Source organism: Colius striatus, chromosome 13 (assembly GCF_028858725.1).
Source record: "Colius striatus isolate bColStr4 chromosome 13, bColStr4.1.hap1, whole genome shotgun sequence".
In the NCBI taxonomy this organism is placed as follows: domain Eukaryota; kingdom Metazoa; phylum Chordata; class Aves; order Coliiformes; family Coliidae; genus Colius; species Colius striatus.
This window is the reverse complement of record NC_084771.1, coordinates 6,520,692-6,539,302: the sequence shown is the minus strand read 5'-3', so window position 1 is coordinate 6,539,302 and position 18,611 is coordinate 6,520,692. Positions and strand designations below refer to the sequence as shown.

The 18,611-nt window shown below is 44.9% G+C and overlaps 1 protein-coding gene across 1 annotated transcript; it reads left to right on the top strand.

Moving 5' to 3' along the window:
- Positions 1-38: 38 nt before the first annotated feature.
- Positions 39-14,543, top strand: ZC4H2 (zinc finger C4H2-type containing). The gene is made up of 5 exons (XM_062006894.1): positions 39-191; positions 5,289-5,460; positions 7,160-7,332; positions 8,446-8,608; positions 9,763-14,543. Exons 1-5 carry the CDS (start codon positions 139-141, stop codon positions 9,874-9,876), a joined length of 675 nt encoding a protein of 224 aa, XP_061862878.1. The 5' UTR covers positions 39-138; the 3' UTR covers positions 9,877-14,543.
- The last annotated feature ends 4,068 nt before the right edge of the window (positions 14,544-18,611 follow it).

Sequence of the window (18,611 nt, the reverse complement as noted above, 5' to 3'; positions counted from 1 at the left end):
CTGCACAGGCTCAGAGCCCATCCGCTGGGGACGGGGCTGGGGGGGCAGGGCTACATTGTGTCTGTTGTACGTTCTTTCTTTATTTTGGCCCTGGCATTTTGTACCTTTCACTGGAGATTTAAGTCGGGAGTAAAAAGCATGGCAGATGAGCAAGAAATCATGTGCAAACTCGAGAGCATCAAGGAGATCAGGTATGTTTCCTTTGTGCAGCATCAGTTACGCGAAGCAGCTTTTTTTCTCCGAGAGCAGGGGGGTTGCATCCATGTGAAAGTAGCTATTGTGCAACGGAGGGAAAGAAAACCACCGCTGGGCTTTATGATAAGAGCTGAAAACACATTGTTCGAAGCGGGGAAGGAGCATCTGCCGCTGGGACTCGCCGCTGGAACGCGCGAGGGCGATCACGGTCGTGTATTCCCGAACTGGCCCCGAACGGTAACACAGGAGGGGAGGGTGCGCTGGCAGGAGGGAGGCAACAGCCCCACGGAACCGGGGCGGGGGGCGGCGAGCGGTGTCGGGCGACAGGTGGGGTTTCTTTAAGCTCTTAAAATTATTTCTTATTCCCGAGGCTCTCTGTCATAAATCTGTTGTTTTGCCCCGCTCGCTCCCCGCAGGAGCCTCGATGGGCTGTGAAAGGAAGGGCATGGCACCGAAAGCCGGGGACGGACGCGCCCCTGAGGTCGGCAAGGGTCAGCGTCCGCGCAGGGCCGAGCCAGGCAGCGCGACGGGAGACCGGCGGGCAACCACAGAGCTGCCGCGCTGGCAGGGCGCAGCCTCCCGAGGCGGGCTCGGCGGGCTCGGCGGGCTCGGCGGGCTCGGCGGGCTCGGCGGGCTCGGCGGGCTCGGCGGGCTCGGGTTCAGCTTCGCGCCGGGGCTGCGGCCTTGCAGGGCCGCGCGGCAGCCGCGCGTTACGGGAGCGGAGCGTCCGAGCCTGGGCAGCGGCCGCCGCTTGCCTGCCCTCTGCCGCCTGCTCGCCCGCTTCCCGAGGGCGGAAAGCCGGCTCGTGCGGGCGGGGAAGCCCCGCGGAGGTCTTGGCACCTGCCGCTCCTGGCCGGCTGCCCGCCGCGTCGTGCCCGGGGCCGCAGCCTGCGCGCACGCAGCGGGGCCGGCCCGGCGCGGGGCTTTCGGCGCCGCTCGCTCCGGGACCCTCCGGTTCATACGCAGCGTGAGTTGCTGACGAACAGCCGGGCACGGCCCCGGGTGCCCGTCCTGGAGACGTGCCTCCTCCTTAGCCTTCCGGACGGCCTTCTCGTGCTTTGTACTAGGGCACTCATTTTTGGAATAAGGCCCGAGCTGCCTATAATTAGGAGGAATTCATGCTCCCAGAAGGCAAAGCACGTTACAAAGAAAGTATGGGCAGTGATTTTGGATGACGTGCTGCCAGTGGGTATCACCAGAGTGTTTTGGGACACGACATCTGGAGAGGGGCTATGAGGGAGAGCGAGTGGGGGACAAAGGTGCTGCGGTGGGCAGTGCATGCAGCTCATCACAGAGGCTTCCCTCTGGTAACAGCACCTCTAAGTGCACCTCAGCTGTGGAAGAGGTGAACACAGCAGTGTATGGGCCTGGGCCTTCCTCACACAACACCACAAAGGTAAACTCTGATGTTAGGCAGGCTTTGTTTTCAAATACAGATCTAAATACAGCCCACTACAATTTGTGGTCCAATTATTGTAACACTTGGTTTAAATATCCCATCTTTTCAGAGAGAGTGGTATCCAGTATTTGGAAATATATGGTGCATTCAGTTTTCTGAGAACTTATTCTAATGTGATTTATAAATTGGAGTTAAGGTCTCTTTGCTATGAGTTTGTGGCAAAAGGTCCTGTGAAGGGGACATTATTAGCTTTAGTGTACAATAAAACACCAGGAAAGTGGCTTGAATATACATTAAACAAAAAGTCAGTCCTACTTGTGACATTGATGTCACTAGTGAATTGCCTTGAACAAAATATGATTCCTCCCCAATTTTTTTAAAGGAGTTTGCATTCTATGAAGAATTTCCTTCAAAATAAACACGAGACTTTCTTATGTTTACAGACACACATTTGAATAATTCGGCAGGCTTTATTTTAATCTGCATTCCATGTATTGTTCTACAGGTGGAGAGGAAAAAAGCCCTCACAGTCAAAATCAAGGAAACTGTCCACTCCTGTAGCCAGTGTCTGTTAATTACTAAAGGCAGCTCTGCCGGGTTTTTTAAGGGATTCTGGAATCTGATTTTGAAGACCTGTAGCTATAGTACAGACAAAATAATCACTCTTACCAAGTGAATTTAAACAAATTTGTTTTAAAGTATGTTTTCCACAATATCCATAAATGTGTCTGAGTGACCTCTAATGTGAACTGACTTGTTATTGGCTTTTTCTGTGTCTATCTTTGGTGTGGGATTCCTTAACAGCCACTGGTTGCCATCAGTGTAAATAGTAATCTGTATCTCCTATGACATATTTATATGAAGACCTTTACTGTTAAGGTTACTTCTGAAGTTACAATGCAGGACAGAATTTTGTCTTATTTTGTTCTAAAGAGACAAGCATCAGTCCCTCAGACTTTTAATTTTTTATCTGTTCCATTTTGAATCTCCTTTATTCCGACTCTGTACCAGACAGCACATTTTTTAATACATGGTAGAGAAGTTATTTATTATACTGTTTTTATCTCTTGAGCTTTATGAACTCCAGAAGTGAGAGAGGGAGGAATCCTGGTCACATTCCTAGCCTTAATACTTGGAATAGATAGCTGTAATTATTTGTCCCAGTGACCGACTGCTTTCCGACACACTCTTCAGCAAATGGTAGAAGCCTATCGTGCCAGTGATGGGTCACACACTTGGGAGAAGGTTACCAAAACTAGTGCATCAGCAGATAGGGAACTCACAAAGACTGATTTGGAAACAGAAACGAGGAGACTGAGAGGAGCATGAACAGCCACAATGTCAGAGTCTCCCCAGGAGGGATAGTAACAGAAGGTGAGCTTCAGCTAAATGAAAGCAAGAATAAAATCTATGCAGATACCTGTCATATACTTTAAAGGAGAGTCCTAGCTTTCACACAATCACAGAGTCTTATAGGGTTGGAAGGCACTTTGAAAGATCATCTAGTCCAGCCTCCTTCCCTGAGCAGGACCTCCTAGAGTAGGTCACACAGGAACTCATCCAGGTGGGTTTGGAATGTCTCCAGAGAGGGAGACTCCACAATCCTTCTGGACAGACCCTTCCACTGAAGTTTTTCCTTGTGTTTCTTTGGAGCCTCTTATGTTCTAGTTTTTAAATTTCTTTGGGAATTTTACTTGGAGTGAAAGAAAACAGTAACTCTGTTAAAGCATAGGAGATACATCTCTCTATATATATTCTCTGGTTCTTACAACTATGAGGTAAAATAACACTGAGGTAAGGCATCCATTCCACATGGATGCTGCAGGATCAGTCTCAGAAAGAGCCCACGGGGACTGGATATACAAAGTTTCTAAAGGGAACAGGTGCCCAGAGGTTTAGGAATCTCCTGTGCTAGAAGCAGGTGATGGACCAGTGTCCTCCAGGAGCTTCAGTGCCTTCTGCTTCCATTAAAACCTACAGACCTGTGTGGCTTGCCTCAATGGGAGCTGGGGGCTGGGCTGGGAAGGGAAGTCGCACGCTCACTTCTGGGATCTGTTCTGGGATTTCCTTGCTAGTCTGACAGGCAACTTCCTACAATGAACAAACTGCATTCTGTAATCAGCTTTGCTGCTTACAGTGAGTTTGAATACAATTTACCCTACTTTGCTTTGAGGTAGCAGTAGGATATTTAAATATGAATGCAAACCTCTTCTTCCCCAGCCCCTTTTCACGTCATTCCTGTGGGAAGTCTACCATGTTGTTCAGTAGCACACTTGGAAACCAATTTAGATCTATTTGTACTTGGCTTTAGGTGACTAAAAAGGAAAGATTGCTACCTTCTTGTTTGTTCCACTCTAGGTAAAGCAAGGATCCTGGAACTCATTGAATGCCTGAAATGCCACACTGTAGCCTGTAGTTAGAAACATTTGTTGTTAACACATTGGTTACTCATTAGCATCATCTAACTTCAAGTACAGGAAAAATAAGGCCTCTTCATTAACAAAATTGCAGGAACAAGAACAGTTTGTTTGTTCTGTTCAACAGCTTGAACAAGTGTTGAATAACAGTAGCAGTAGGCTGTTCCAATGCTTCAAACTGTTAGATGACTGACACTCACTGATTGTTGGCTTAGAAGGGAGAGATGAGGACTGAGTATTGGACCATTTTTGCTATGCAAATGCAGATTGGCACAAATACAAAACAATAAATTAAAATGCAGGCTATGGGCAGATAAATTTACAAATATGTGGCAGGTACTAAATCTTAGCAAAGAACCAAGAGAATGCAGTTACTTGCCCATGGGATGTTCGAGGCCAGCGGGTGTCCTCTGAATTTTTACTGTTCTGAAATACTATTGCTATGGAATTTTCTTTAACCTGACATTGCAGTTAGTATTTTAGCAGTTCATAGTTTTAGTCAGTGTATATGACACTATAACCGCATCCAACTCATTTTACATTTCTCAGAATCCTGTGCTAAAACTCCCAGACCTCCTGGATTTCTCAATTTTGAAGTTAACTGTAGCAGTAGAACTCTGTTGGTACAAACTGCTTTAATCTGTGGTGTCTAATAAAGTCTGACATTGTTCTGTTAATTTCGTCGTTCAGTATAAGAATTCCCATAGCACTGAAAATCTTAGCAAAAGAGCTGGGATTAGAATTTTGTTCTCTCATTGCATCTTATCCTCTCTAAGGACATGTTTAGTGTCACCCTTATCTATTACTGCTATAACCTTTTTCCATCTATTCACGGACAAAATGCCACCTGCTGAAGACGACTGGAGACAAGCCCACCCTGTAGTGCAACAAGTCTCAACTTTATTTGCAAAGATACAACTCTTTTATAGATACAATAATCAGGCTCATACATAGTGCAAAAGCTAAGCTCATCATTGGTTCCCAGTTAGGTGCAAACCTCGCCCTTGTTTCAACAAACTCCAGATACTTGTGGCTGCTTAACCCAAACTAAGCTCCTGCTTTTTCATCCTGTTATCATACAGCTCTCTTGCTCTCACGGCCTTGAGCAGGAGTCCAGTAGCTTATTGCTTAGTGCTTACTGCCTAACCAGCTGTATTCTATCATGTCCTCTTTTCTCTAGCCAAGTCTGCACAAAACTTCCCACAGCCACCTGGCAAAAATATGTTGCGGTGACTTACTGTTGTCTCTTTGTGTTTTAAATTATGACTGGGATCCAGGAATAAGACTTTGCAGATGGAAAAAATAAAAGCCCGACTGAAAGCAGAATTTGAAGCCCTGGAGTCTGAGGAGAGGCACCTGAAAGAGTACAAACAGGAAATGGACCTGCTGCTGCAAGAGAAGATGGCCCATGTAGAGGAGCTGCGACTGATCCATGCAGATATTAACGTGGTACGCAACAGTCGAGCTGTGGACAGCCTGACTGAGACATGATTGTGTATGAATAATTCCACAAAGACTGCAAACTAAATTTAGCTCAGGATAACTGGTTTTTTCCTGTCTGCTTTGGTCAGGATACTTTGTAATGTTGGCACAGTAAACATTTGCACCAAGGGGACGGATAACTGAGCCCATCGCTGCTAGGACTTTGCCAGTAGCCGCGGTAACGTTGCTCTGGTGATCTCTCCTGGTTTCTGTAGGGATGATTCTTTTTCTTCCTAGTGGCTGCTACAGAACTATGGGTTTATGCTGCTGAAAAGAATGGTGATAACACAGGAATGTTTTGGTTGTTTCTGAGTGGTTCTTGCACAGTACTGAGGCATTTTCTGCTTCTCACGTGCACAAAAAGCTGGGAGAGAACAGCTGACCTGAACTAGCCAAAGGGCTGTTCCATACCATAGAACGTCATGCCCAGCACATAAACTGAGGAGAGTTGGTGAGGAGAAGCCAATTGCCACTCAGGCATCGGTCAGTGAGTGCTGAGCAATTGCAGTCTTTTCTTAGGTTTTGTTTCAGTTGTTGATGTTGTTCTTCTTCTTATTATTATTATTGTTATATTTTATTCTTCCTATTGTTATTAGATTTTATTTCAGTTACTACATTGTTCTCATCTCAACCTCTGAGTTGAAAGGTTTGATTTTCTGCTCTCGCCCTCCGTGCTGTAGGAGGTGTGGGGCAGGAGCGCGTGAGCGGCTGCGTGCTGCTGGCTCAGGTTAAACTGTGACACAGTCCCATAGAAAACTGTTCTTCCTGTTAGGCTTTTCTGATTTAGCACCTGGAAACAGAGAAACTTTGGCAGCTAGGTGAGGCTTTTGATTGGAGGGTTTTGGAAGAGAAGATATTTTGGGCAAATAGATGGTATTTTTTCTTAGAGCTGACTTTCATCACTGAGTGTAATCACCAAACATTAAGAAGCACCAGTTAATGAACCAAGGAAGATTAGCCAATAAGAGAGGTTAAATGGGGAATATGTTTTTAAACCTGAAGTTTTTACGTAATTTAAGGGCACTTACAGGACTGTACAGTGGTTTCTAGCTCTGAAGAAAGAGTTTCTGTGTTTTGCACCAGAAGACAAAAGCTCATATATTGTAAGCAAGTGTAAGCTATGTACTGGATGTGCAGACTGCCTCTATTTATCACTTGAAACATCTGTCCCCTCCCTGTCTCATCCTCCCCTCTTTTTCCTGTCAAATTTTCTTTTTTTCTGCTGCTTTTCCCATTTACTGCAGTAAGAGAAGCAGGAATGTTTCTTTAGCTTGCTTTTTAACTTCTAACCATCGGTGATCAAGTATCTTAAAAACACAGAGAATTATTCTACTTTCATTTCTTTTTAATATCTCTTGAAAGTTTTCCATAGCTGCTCAGTTGCTGACTTATCTGTAGCCTGTCTACCTGCTGCTTCTGTTTTTCAGAGGGTCATATAGGTTGAGTGAACCTTTTTTAAATGAAAATGCATCTTGTGTGTCACTTCCAGTTGATTCCTCCTTGCCCAGTTTTCATCCACCAGTATCTTAACTCTTCATTTTACTATTGCATTGTCTACAGTTTCTTCCAATTTGAATGAAAATAATTCCTTCTTTCTGATACAGTTTCTTGTTCAGTCATAGAGTTATTAGAATTCTTTAAAAGCATGCCCATCTTACCATTTCAGATGGAGAATACTATCAAGCAGTCTGAGAATGATCTCAACAAGCTCCTGGAATCTACTCGTCGCCTGCATGAGGAGTACAAACCCCTGAAGGAACACGTGGATGCTCTGCGGATGACTCTAGGATTGCAGAGGCTGCCAGATCTATGTGAGGAGGAAGAGAAACTGTCCCTTGAGTAAGTCTCCAAAGCAAACATTATCTGGCTTTATATCTTCTCTCAACTCTACTGGTTGTTCTGTCATTTTACTTTTGTTGGTAGTTGCAAGAAATAACTTAAAGGGTAAACCAAAAGCTAACAAAAAGGAGATTTGTACCTGATAACATTCCATCTGAATGTGTTGGAAGTTAAGTTTAGATTATCCCAAGCTGCAAACTCTACATAGGACACGCAGAAATTCAAGGGTAGCTCATTCTCTAGAGTTTTATACCGTATGCTGCTTTCTCTAGTGACTTTTGTTTCCCCCTGAAAATAGGCTGTTTTGGGGTTTTTTTTGGCTCGTTTAGCACGCAGAGACAGGAGGCAATAAGGGATACAAAACAAGTGTTCTTTAGTTGTTTGTGCTACTTCTAGCCAGCATTTTCCTTTTTTGAGGCATGCACGTGGCAGTGGCATTTAGCTGTATACCTATGACTGTCAACAAGCAACTTTACCCTAGATGTGGAATAGATTTGGGTAATAAGTTGCAGTTTCATTTTTAGGTATAACCTAGTTGGGGAAGGGTGACAGAATTAGCTAGTATTCAGTGTCTTTGTTTAACAGATCAGTTTGAAACATAAGTGATATTTTAAGAAGCTTACATTTCTCTTAATGCCCAGCACATTTGGCACCATTTTCACAGACACACAGTTTTCAAGGTTTCTTTTGCATTTCTTCAGAAGTGCTATTTTCCATTTCAAGCACCTTGATACTACAAAGAATGCATTAACTTCTTGTATACAACAGTTGTGCATTTTAACACATTAACTTATAAAACCCAAGTTTGACAGAGGTGCATCTAAAGCTGTTAAATAGAATTGTTGTCTGTTTTCCAGTCTATTAGACTTATATCCAGTTGTAGATCATGATACCTTGGAAGCTGACAATCTGGGTGTACAAATGCAGAGGAAAATACTACCAGTTCTATTTATTAACTAGTCCAAGTGATTTCTAAGTATAGGCAGTTTGACTCTAGTGGAGGAAAATGACAGGCAAATACGATCCATTACATTTTAACACAAAATATCCCTTACAAACTAGTGGAACACTCTGAAGGCAGTTTCAGATCTGACTTGTTTTTCTTTCGTCTAGCTACTTTGAAAAGCAGAAAGCGGAATGGCAGACAGAACCACAGGAGCCTCCCATCCCAGAGTCTCTGGCTGCAGCTGCAGCAGCTGCTCAGCAGCTGCAAGTGGCTAGGAAACAAGATACCAGACAGACAGCAACTTTTAGACAACAGCCACCTCCAATGAAGGTCAGGAGATGGAATGCACTGAGTTTTCTCTTTTGCCACTGGAATGTGTTATGTTTGTAAAGTTGATGCATATTTACGAAAAGTGATGTTCCCCGACTCTGATTTTTCCTGCAGTGGTTCAAATCGAGAGCAACCCCAGTAGACTTAAAGTAATAGTGCCAGTTGCCAAGGGTTAAGGACAAGGCTCCGTATTACCTGACTCCTTTACGACTTAAGGCTCTCCATCAGCATAGATGCAGGCAACTCTTAATCCTCTTGTATTTCACAAGGAAGAGGCAGGGAAGAAAAAAAGTAAAGCTGGGCAAAAGAAAAACGAAGTAGCTGGGAGTTAATCCCAAATGGATTTACATCAGAAGCAATGCACACATTTTATGAGGGAGTGAAATTACTGATGACACAAATCACCACAAAAGGCGATTTTTTCTGCACTTCTTGGGATCTTAAAGTCAAGACTAATGTGTGGATTAATTTAACCTAACCACTGGCACATGTGTGACAGTTTTACTCAGCTCCTTCTGTAGTCAGTAAAAAGAGCTAAGTAATTCCATGGGGGTATTCATCCCACCCAAGTTCCAAAGGTTCCCTGACTAAAGAGGCAAACTGACATGGGTACACTCGGAAGTTATGTACTTACTCTCTGGAATTAAGCCCCTGAAAAGCCTTTCTGAAAGTAATACGCTGCAGTGAAACGGCAGTTAGAGAGCTTAGTATGGAAAACAAAAGGGCAGAGTTTTGTATCTAATGTTAAATATGTGGAATTCATCTAATCACCCTGAATTCTGTGACATCACAGTTGGCCTTCACTGTAACTTCTCTGACTCTGGGAGCTATTACACACAGAAACATCGCTAAAATATGTGTAGTATTTAGCACAAAATAGAAGTTAATGTTACAGCTATAGATACATACCTGAACCACGTATCTGCTGAATTGCAGTTCCAATTCAATGAGACACTCTGCTTTTTCAGTTGGTCTGAAGCTACTGGACAATCCAGAGAGCCGGACTGTGTAGGATGTAGCATCGGTTTGCCTTTGAAGGCAAGAACCCTCAGTTATACTTTATCTTTACCACAGCTTAGAATATGATACTCAATAACCCATGTAACAAGGCCACTGAAATGTTTGTAACAAGAGACTGCAATGTCACATTTCAGGCATGTTTGTCGTGTCACCAGCAAATTCACCGGAACGCGCCCATATGTCCGCTCTGCAAAGCAAAGAGCCGATCTCGGAATCCGAAGAAGCCCAAGAGGAAACAGGATGAATGAGACACAGAAGACTGACGATCAAACACATGACCTGTTCCAATACTCTTCCAGTAGAACTGCAAATGTGGCCAGACTTTACTAAGTGCAAACTCAAGTATGACCCTTTGTTTTCTATTTAATGCGGTGTAAGCACAATGTTCCTATTCTGTCTTAATTTCCTTCCAGTCCTTAGGATTTGGTTCTAGGAAAGTAAGTATTACTGGTGCTATGCTTTAACATTTCAGCCATTCCATCTTTTGGACTCTGAAACAAAGTAGAGTTCGTATGCAAGTATCCTAAATGCCAGGCTATTCAGATTGGCCAAATTTGACTACCACAAACACTTTTATGTTCTCCTTTTAAAAACAGATGTTGCTAAAATATTATCCTGTTTTCTTCTCATACCAGGAGACTATTTCAAGTGCTGAAATAGCAGACTGTCTATTTGTTTCACTAAAGAACAATTTTGTTTGTTTTCCAAGCTACTAAGGCTGTGTAGATCTTACTATGCATGGGACCAACTACACATAGGTCCTGCTCTGCGTAGGACTGCTCTGGTTACACAGGGAGTGTTCAGGGAAAAAAAGAAATCAGTTATTCAGGAAACCAGTGCATTAAGGACACGAGTTTTGATTTACTGGAGTTTGACTGTATCATTCCCTCAAACTTGACTTGAAATTCAGAAGGGGGATCGAGTCACCGTCTGCGTATGAACTTCTAAAATCAGTGTAACTTGCGATGCTTTAACATCTTAATGCAGTATCATTTCAGCAGTCAGAAGACTGACTGACTTAAGTACAAGGCTGAAATGAACTGTATTAACAGTCCTCCTGGGCTCTATGGCCAACTAGCTCACTGGGGTTCTCCAAGAAACATGCGTGAAATGTCCCAAATCTCTATGCACACAGACTGCCACATCAGCCACTCTGCACGTCCTCTATTCCTGATTTCTACAGCCAATGTGTCCCTTGGCTGACATATCCTCTGCTGGAGCACAGGGACCTTCAGTAACATCCACTAGGAACAGCATCAGCTAGAAGTTATGTATTTCACCAGAACTGCCTGGCTTCATGTCATCAGCCTTCCTCGACCAGAACTTCCTTTTTTATATCTTCTAACAGGTCATTTTGAAGTAAGCTTTATTTCAGCCCATTTTTTCTCATTCTTGCTCTGTACATGTGCCAAAACAACCTCAACTAAAGGCTCCTTTAGAGCACTCCCTGTATCTGTCTTCCCTTAGTTTCACCCCATGTAACAACAGTTCCTTCAATGAGGACGTTGCTGTTAATTTCCCAACTTGACCACGTAATACCTGGGTATTTCATTGAATATAATCCTACAGTTTATGCCAAATTCAGCTGGTATTCTCCCATATTAATGTTTCATGGTCAACAGTCATATAAACATGTCAACAGCAGAGCCAGAATGTGGCCCATGTGCCCCTGAAAATATATGAAGGGCAGATTCTGGTAGCTGAATTCCTAGGATTCAGTCTCTGTGAGCTAGAAATAACAAAAGAGCTCCAAGTGCCAGTAGTGCACTAGTTCTAGCATTATGCACATTTCTCAGCACAAATACTGGACTCTACTGTGAAGTGTCAGAGCAGACACATGCTGTGAGGCCTTTTCAGAGCAATTCCTATGGAGTTGAAGGACAGTATAAAGACTCCCTTAAAGAACATGGATGGCAGCAGCGTACCTTGATGGCAATTGTACATAAATATAAGAAATAGTGACAGTGGAGAATGGGTGAGTGGTCTGCAATGAAATAGTGTGGATAGAAGGACAGAGCTGTAGAAACTTCAACTTACAGATCCGAAATAGGAGATCTCCTGAGCTCGGAGCTGAGGTCTGTTCAAGGACGTGCCATTTACTAATTTAGTATGTCACTTTTGTATCTGTATTCTTTTACACTAGTCTCTCGTCCCCTCACCTTCAACAAGGTTTGTTTGGTTTTTAAAAAGACAAAAAAAGGGAATGGGACACACTGTGACACACTGTGTTTGTATCAACCACGTAGCAGCATTTACAAATCTGTTTTCACATACCTTATGGGTTCTGCTGTATGAATAGCATACCTTGCTAAGTACATCCCAAACTGAATATGAGTTATCAGTCAGCCCTGCCAGCTAAAAGGGCACCCTTGTCCCAAGGTGCATCAAACACAGCATGACTGGTTGGTTGAGTGAAGCAATAGTCCCACTGTGCCACTCTACACCGCTTTGGTATGGCCCCACCTTGAATACTGTGTGCTGTTTTGGACAGCTCAATGTAAGAAGAACATCAGACTACTAGAGTGTGTCCAGAGGAGGGTGACCAAGGTGGTGAAAGGTCTCAAGGGAATAACGGGAAGAGCATCTGGGGTCGCTTGGTTTGTTCATCTTGGAGAAGAGAAGGCTGAGGGAAGACATCACATTCTGCACCTTCCTCAAGCGGGGCAGCAGAAGAGGAGGTGCCAATCTCCTCTCTGTGGTGACCAATGTGGTGATCAATGTTACTCCAGTCTTCAAAAAGGGCAGGAGGGACGACCCAGGAAACTACAGGCTGGTCAGTCTCACCTCCATCCCTAGAAAGGTGATGGAACACTGAACATATGAAGGAAAAGATGGTTATCAGGGGGAGTCAACATGACTTCACCAAGGGGAAATCCTGTTTGACCAACCTGCTGCCTTCTATGAGTGCATAACCGGCTGGCTAGATGAGGGGAGAGCAGTGGATGTCATCTACCTTGACTTCAGCAAGGCTTTTGACACCGTCACCCATAACATCTCATCAGAAAGCTCAGGCAGTGTGGCTTGGATGAGTGGACAGTGAGGTGGATGGAGAGCTGGCTGAATGACAGAGCCCAGAGGGTGCTGATCAATGGCACAGAGTGGAGTTGGAGGCCTGTGGCCAGTGGAGTTCCACAGGGATGGGTTCTGGGGCCAGTCTTGTTCAACATCTTCATCAATGACCTGGATGAGGGGACAGAGTGTGCCCTCAACAAGTTCCCTGATGACACCAAACTGGGAGGACTGGCTGATTTCTCCAGAGGCTGTGCTGCCATTCAGCAGGATCTCGACCAGCTTGAGAGTTGGGCAGAGAGGAACCTCATGAGGTTCAACAAGGACAAGTGCAGAGTCCTGCAGCTGGGAAGGAACAACCCCCTGCACCAGTACAGGCTGGGGGTTGAACTGCTGAAGAGCAGCTCTGCAGAGAGAGACCTGGGAGTCCTGATTGATAATAAACTAAATATGAGCCAGCAATGTGCCCTCATGGCCAAGAAGGCCAATGGCATCATGGGATGCATCAAGAAGAGTGTGGCCAGCAGGTCAAGGGAGGTTCTTGTCCCCCTCTACTCTGCCCTGGTGAGGCCTCATCTGGAGTCCTGTGTCCAGTTCTGGGCTCCTCAGCTCAAGAAGGATAGGGAAGTGCTGGAGAGAGGCCAACAGGCTCTCCAGGGATGTGGCCTCAGCACTGAGCCTCTCAAAATTCAAGAACCATCTGGACAACGTTACACAGTTTATTGTCAGGTAGTCCTGTAAGGAGCAGGGCGTTGGACTTGATGATTTTTTATGAGTCCCTTCAAACTTGAGATATTCCATGAGTCTCATAATTTCAAGGAGACAAAGTCTGCATTATGTATTAAGGGATTGTGGGGGTGAGGTGAAGGAGGGAAACTATTTTTCACAGGGAACCAATATTCTCCTTTTCTCTCACAGATTACTTAAAGAAATTTAACTGAAGAGCTCTTCCTGTTACAGCTTGGCTCGCTTTTGTGCCAGGCACCTTTCTCAAGAGACTAGAGAATACTGGTTTACTGGGTTTTATTTTAGCTAAACGAGGAAGATGTCTGATGTACAGCTCTTACCTCAAGTCTGCTGCAGTTTTTGCCCCATGTAGCAACAACAGCCTCTTGCTTTGTACCTCAGGCTGAGTACACTTACTCACTTGGCTTAAAGTCGTTAAATTCACTGAGCAGCCACAAAGATGCCCTTCTCAAAGCTTGCAAGACTTCACCAAAGTCCACTTTAAGCCTGGATTTGTCGTTCCCTTTTCAATGATCATTGAAGCAACAACAAAATCACTGAGTTCTTTTGTTCTGTATGGTTTCCAGAGTCTTTTCCTGGTTCCTCACCTCAAAGGACAGTCCTGTTGTTCTGCAACCAAATGGCAAAAAGATCACAAGCCTTTCCCACTCTGGTGCCCGTCTTTAACTCATGCTCAAAGGATGCAAATGCTCTGCTGTCATAAAGGCCTTTCATACCCAACTGAGGGTAGATCAGTTTTTCAGACTTTAGTGACAAGGGTCCCATTTACTAGAGAGGGCACATAAGCCAAATTTTAACCCTTGCACTTCCTGAATTGAGCTTTAGTTTTCTTAACAGGACAACGACCGACCGAGCCTGCCAGCAGCTTCGAGTTACAGAACTTAGTTTTGAAATAATAGGCACTAACATGTTACTCTGAGTAGCAGTTTATTCAGGAAATTGAGACTTTCCTAGCACTTTTGTTTAATCTGCTTTCCTTTATTTTACAGTTTCCCAATTCCTCCAACACAGGTTTTCGTTTTAACACGCAGGTTTTTTAGCAGCATCTGGCATTTTCACTGGCATCTGTGTTTTAAATATTTTACTCCTGTGCCCAGTAGGAGTACCAGTGCTACCTGTTTAGTTTGTCTGTACAGTCCTTTTTAATAAATGTTTCATGTCATGCTTTCTTCCTGCGGAGTATTTTCACATCTGTTATTTGCTGACGCTACTGAGAAGCAGCCACATCCCAAACAGTAAAACCTATCTCTAATTTTCAGGGTGCCACAATTCTGTAACACCTTTATCAAAGGCAAATGTGTGGAAAGAAAAATCCATTCCCATGAAGTTTGGAGATTGGAAAAGAAGATAGCAAGATGTCTTAACTTAGAGAAACTTTTCAATGATATTTCTGGAACACAGCACTGTGCAATCAGGTCCAACATTTCTACATCTGCATCTGCAACAGTGTCTAATTCCCCAAACGAGGTGTTTCTGCAAAAACCCTGTCCTCTGCCACTACCAGCCTCTAACATGGAAAGTACACATGCCCAGCCCTGGCCCTGGCCTTACCTCGTGTGGCTACGAGACAGGGGGCACACGCAAAGGGGCACGTGCATGGGCAGAAACATGACAGGGACACGTGTGGGGATGACTGACCCCGTGACAGCAGTGAATTCAGCTGGGTCAACCAGCCACTTTGGCTCACTGACCCACACCTGATCATCCATAGCAATGACCCTCAAACTGTCTGCATTTTGCCCCCAGATTTTCCCAAACTGGGTATTTTAGGGTTTTCTTGCTTTTGCATACTTCAAAAACAGGCCTCTTTTTCCTCTTCCCAGATGCTCGATTTTGGCTCTCTTCAGTGCCTTCAGTAATATAAAAATTGCCATTTCTTTGCACTTGTGCATGAAGATCTGGGCTTTTTTGCTTTCCAGCTGCCTGGTTTTTCCTTTCTGCCCCGCCATGTGCTGGGAAGTGCAGTCTCTGGGCACCGTGCTTCCAGCAACTATCTGGAAATGCAACTCTTTGAAAGCACTTTCGTGTCTTTCAAGACTGAGAGGGTCAGAGGTGAAGGGTCAAGTTTTTAAATCCTTTCTATCAACTGCATTACTGTGCCTTTTAAAAACCTTCTCTAACATAGATATTTACACCTGGATAGCTCTTTACACATCTCTAGGTTTAGTGAATATAGCTTATATGTATTTATGTATTATTTCTACTTGCAATATCCACTTAGACACACATGTGTTTACATGTTTGTCTTTACACATACAGAACACCCATTTGAACTTAAATCTCTATTTACATTTTAGATATTAGCACTTACCTGTGCCAACACATCTAGACAGACTTAGGTACCTGTTTGCAAAGAGACTTTTCTCTTTATGCTTTTAGACAATCTCTATTTTGGTTACATATATCTAGATTAACTACATTACACAGTAAATCAGCCTCTGTTCAGCCTGTTTTCTGGTTTAAATTCCTTCATCTATAACTTACATTATTTTTGCACATTGAAGTTATTTTGTTTATCTGTACATAGGCAGGGATTTGTTTTAGGTTTTAAGAGCCCGCGTATCCCCGTTCAGGATTTGGATGTGACTCACGAAGGCTGCAGTACCGCGTGTGGCCGCGGGACGGCGACGCCGCAGCGTGCGGCTCGGGACCGGCGCTGTCAAACGGGCCCGGCGGCTGCCAAAGCCCCGGACGTGCTGCGGCGCTGCCGCGAGCGACCGACAGCCGGCATCGCCGCCTCGTGGCGGAGAGCTGCTACTGCAGCGCCCGGGCACAGCCGGTGCTCGGTGCTGCCGCCATGCGGGCGAGTTGGCGTCCTACAGCCCGGCAGCTGCGCGTGCAACACCGCCTTCCTTTCAGCTCCACTTCGCAACGTGTTACGGTTACGGCTCTATTAGCAATGGGATTGGGTTGAATTGTTTACGTACCAGCGAATTTAGAGTAAAATTTAGAGAGACGGCTCAGCCCTCGCAACCAAAATCCAGGGAGCGACCTTCAGGCCTCTGGTGACAAGCGACATTGCAGCCGCTTAGTCGTCACCCCAGCCTGGCCAGGTCCCTGTGCAGAGCCTTCCTGCCTGCAGGCAGATCAACACTCCTGCCCACTTTGGTATTGTCTGCCAACTTACCGAGGGTGCACTTGATCCACTCATCCAGATCGTTTAAATTGGATTCAATCCAGATCAGCTGGATTGACCTCCATTCACCACCACCCTCAGGGCTGGGCCATCAGTTTCACCCAACAAAGAGTACATGCATCCAAGCCACGGGCAGCCAGTTGCTGCAGGAGGATGCTGCAAGGAAACGGTGGCAAAGGTTTTACTAAATCCAGGTAGAGAACATTCACAGCCTTTCCCTCATCCCCTAAGCAGGTCACCCTGTCATAAGAGGAGATCAGGTTAGTCAAGGTGGACCTGCCTTTCATAAGCTGACGCTGACTGGGCCTGTTCACATGGTTGTCCTGTATGTGTCATGTGGTGGCACTCATGGTGGTATGCCCCATAAATTTCCCCAGCACCAAGGTCAGGCTGAATCTCCTTCTGGCCCCTCTCCTGGATGGGTGTCAGCTTTGCCAACTTCCAGTCCATTGGGACCTCCCTGCTTAGCCAGGACTGCTGATAAGTGAATAAAAGTGGCTTGGTGAGCACTTCTGCAAGTTCCCTCAGTACTTCTGGGTGGTTCTGGGACATGGTTTAGTGGTGGATGTGCCAGTGCTAAGTTAAAGGTTGGACTTGACAATCTTTTCCAACCTAAACAGTGCAATGATTCTATGATCCCATCTGGTGTCATAGACTGTGTGTGTCTAAGTGCTGTAGCAGGTTGCTAACCATTTCCCCTTGCATTATGGGGGCTTCATTCTGCTTCCCTTCCAGCTCAAGGGGTTGGGTACCCCAAGAACTGGTCTTACTAGTAAGGACCATGACAGAGAAGGCACTAAGTACTTCAGCCTTACCCTTATCCTTTGTCATTAAGTTTCCCCTCACATGCAATTGATAGTTCATTCATTGATAATGTATTTATAGAAATTTTCACCTGTCTTTTACAGCAGTAGCCATATTAAGTTGTAGTTGGACTTTGGCCCTTCTAATCTTCTCCCTGTGTAACTTCATGACATCCTTGTAGTTCTCCTGAGTCACCTGCCCCATCTTCCAAAGGTCACAAGCGCTGTTTTTTCCTGAGTTGCAGCCAAAGGAATCCGTTCAGACAGGCAAATGTTCTTCCCTGACAGTTCATCTTGGAGGCATCCTGCTCCTGCACCTTTAAGATTTCCTTCCTGAAGAGTTTCCAGCCTTCCTGGACTCCTTTGTCCTTCAGGACAGCCTCCCAAGGGACTGTTGACCAGTGTCCTAAACAGGCCAAAGTCTGTCCTCCAGAAGTCCAAAGTAGCAGTTCTACTGATCCCCCTCCTTCTCCAAGAATCAGAAACTCCATCATTTCATGATCACTATGCCCAAGATAGCCTCCAACCATTTCATCGCCCACAAGTCTTTCCCTGTTTGCAAACGACAGGTCCAGCAGGGCCTTCCCAACACAGCTGATGAGGGAGCCAATGAGAGAAGTTCTCTTCCACACACTCCAAGTACCTCCTGGACTGTTTCCTCTCTGCTGTATTGTACTTCCAGCAGACATCTGGTAAGCTGAAGACCCCCTGAGAATAAGGGTTAGCAATAGTGAAACTTCTCCCAGCTCCTTACAGAATATTTTGTCTCCTCTCCATCCTGGTTGGGTGGTCTGTAACACTCCCACCATGGTATCTGCCTTGTTGGTCTTCCTCCTGATTCTGATAAACACTTAACCCTATCATCACCATCAATAAGCTCAAGATAACAAAAGCACTCCCTAACATAAAAGGCCACCCCACCACCTCTCCTTTCTTGCCTGTCTCTTCTGAAGAGTTCATGGCCATCCATTGCAGCACCAGTTGTACTAGTCATGCCACCATGTTTGCATGATGGCAACTATGTCACAGCTTTGCTGCTGCACAATGGCTTCCAGGTCCTCCTGTTTGTTGCCCATGCTGCAAGCATTAGTGTAGATGCACTTCAGTTGATCCCAACACACTTAGGTGGAGGGAAGCCCTAATTAAGTCTCCTACCCTGCAAAAGTTCAGTGGAAGAAAGGTCTGCAGTGCCATCAAGGAACTCAAAGATACCAATAAAACAGTATTTTTAGTAAGAAACAGCTATTAATTACAAGTCAAGTTCTAAAAAGGCTACCTAGGAAACATA

Bases quoted from the DNA above. Each gene is read 5' to 3' on its own strand.
- ZC4H2 (XM_062006894.1), top strand. From the start codon at position 139: ATGGCAGATGAGCAAGAAATCATGTGCAAACTCGAGAGCATCAAGGAG. The intron at 192-5,288 runs GTATGTTTCCTT...ACTGGGATCCAG, and splicing joins GAGAGCATCAAGGAGATCAG to GAATAAGACTTTGCAGATGG. The intron at 7,333-8,445 runs GTAAGTCTCCAA...TCTTTCGTCTAG, and splicing joins GAAGAGAAACTGTCCCTTGA to CTACTTTGAAAAGCAGAAAG.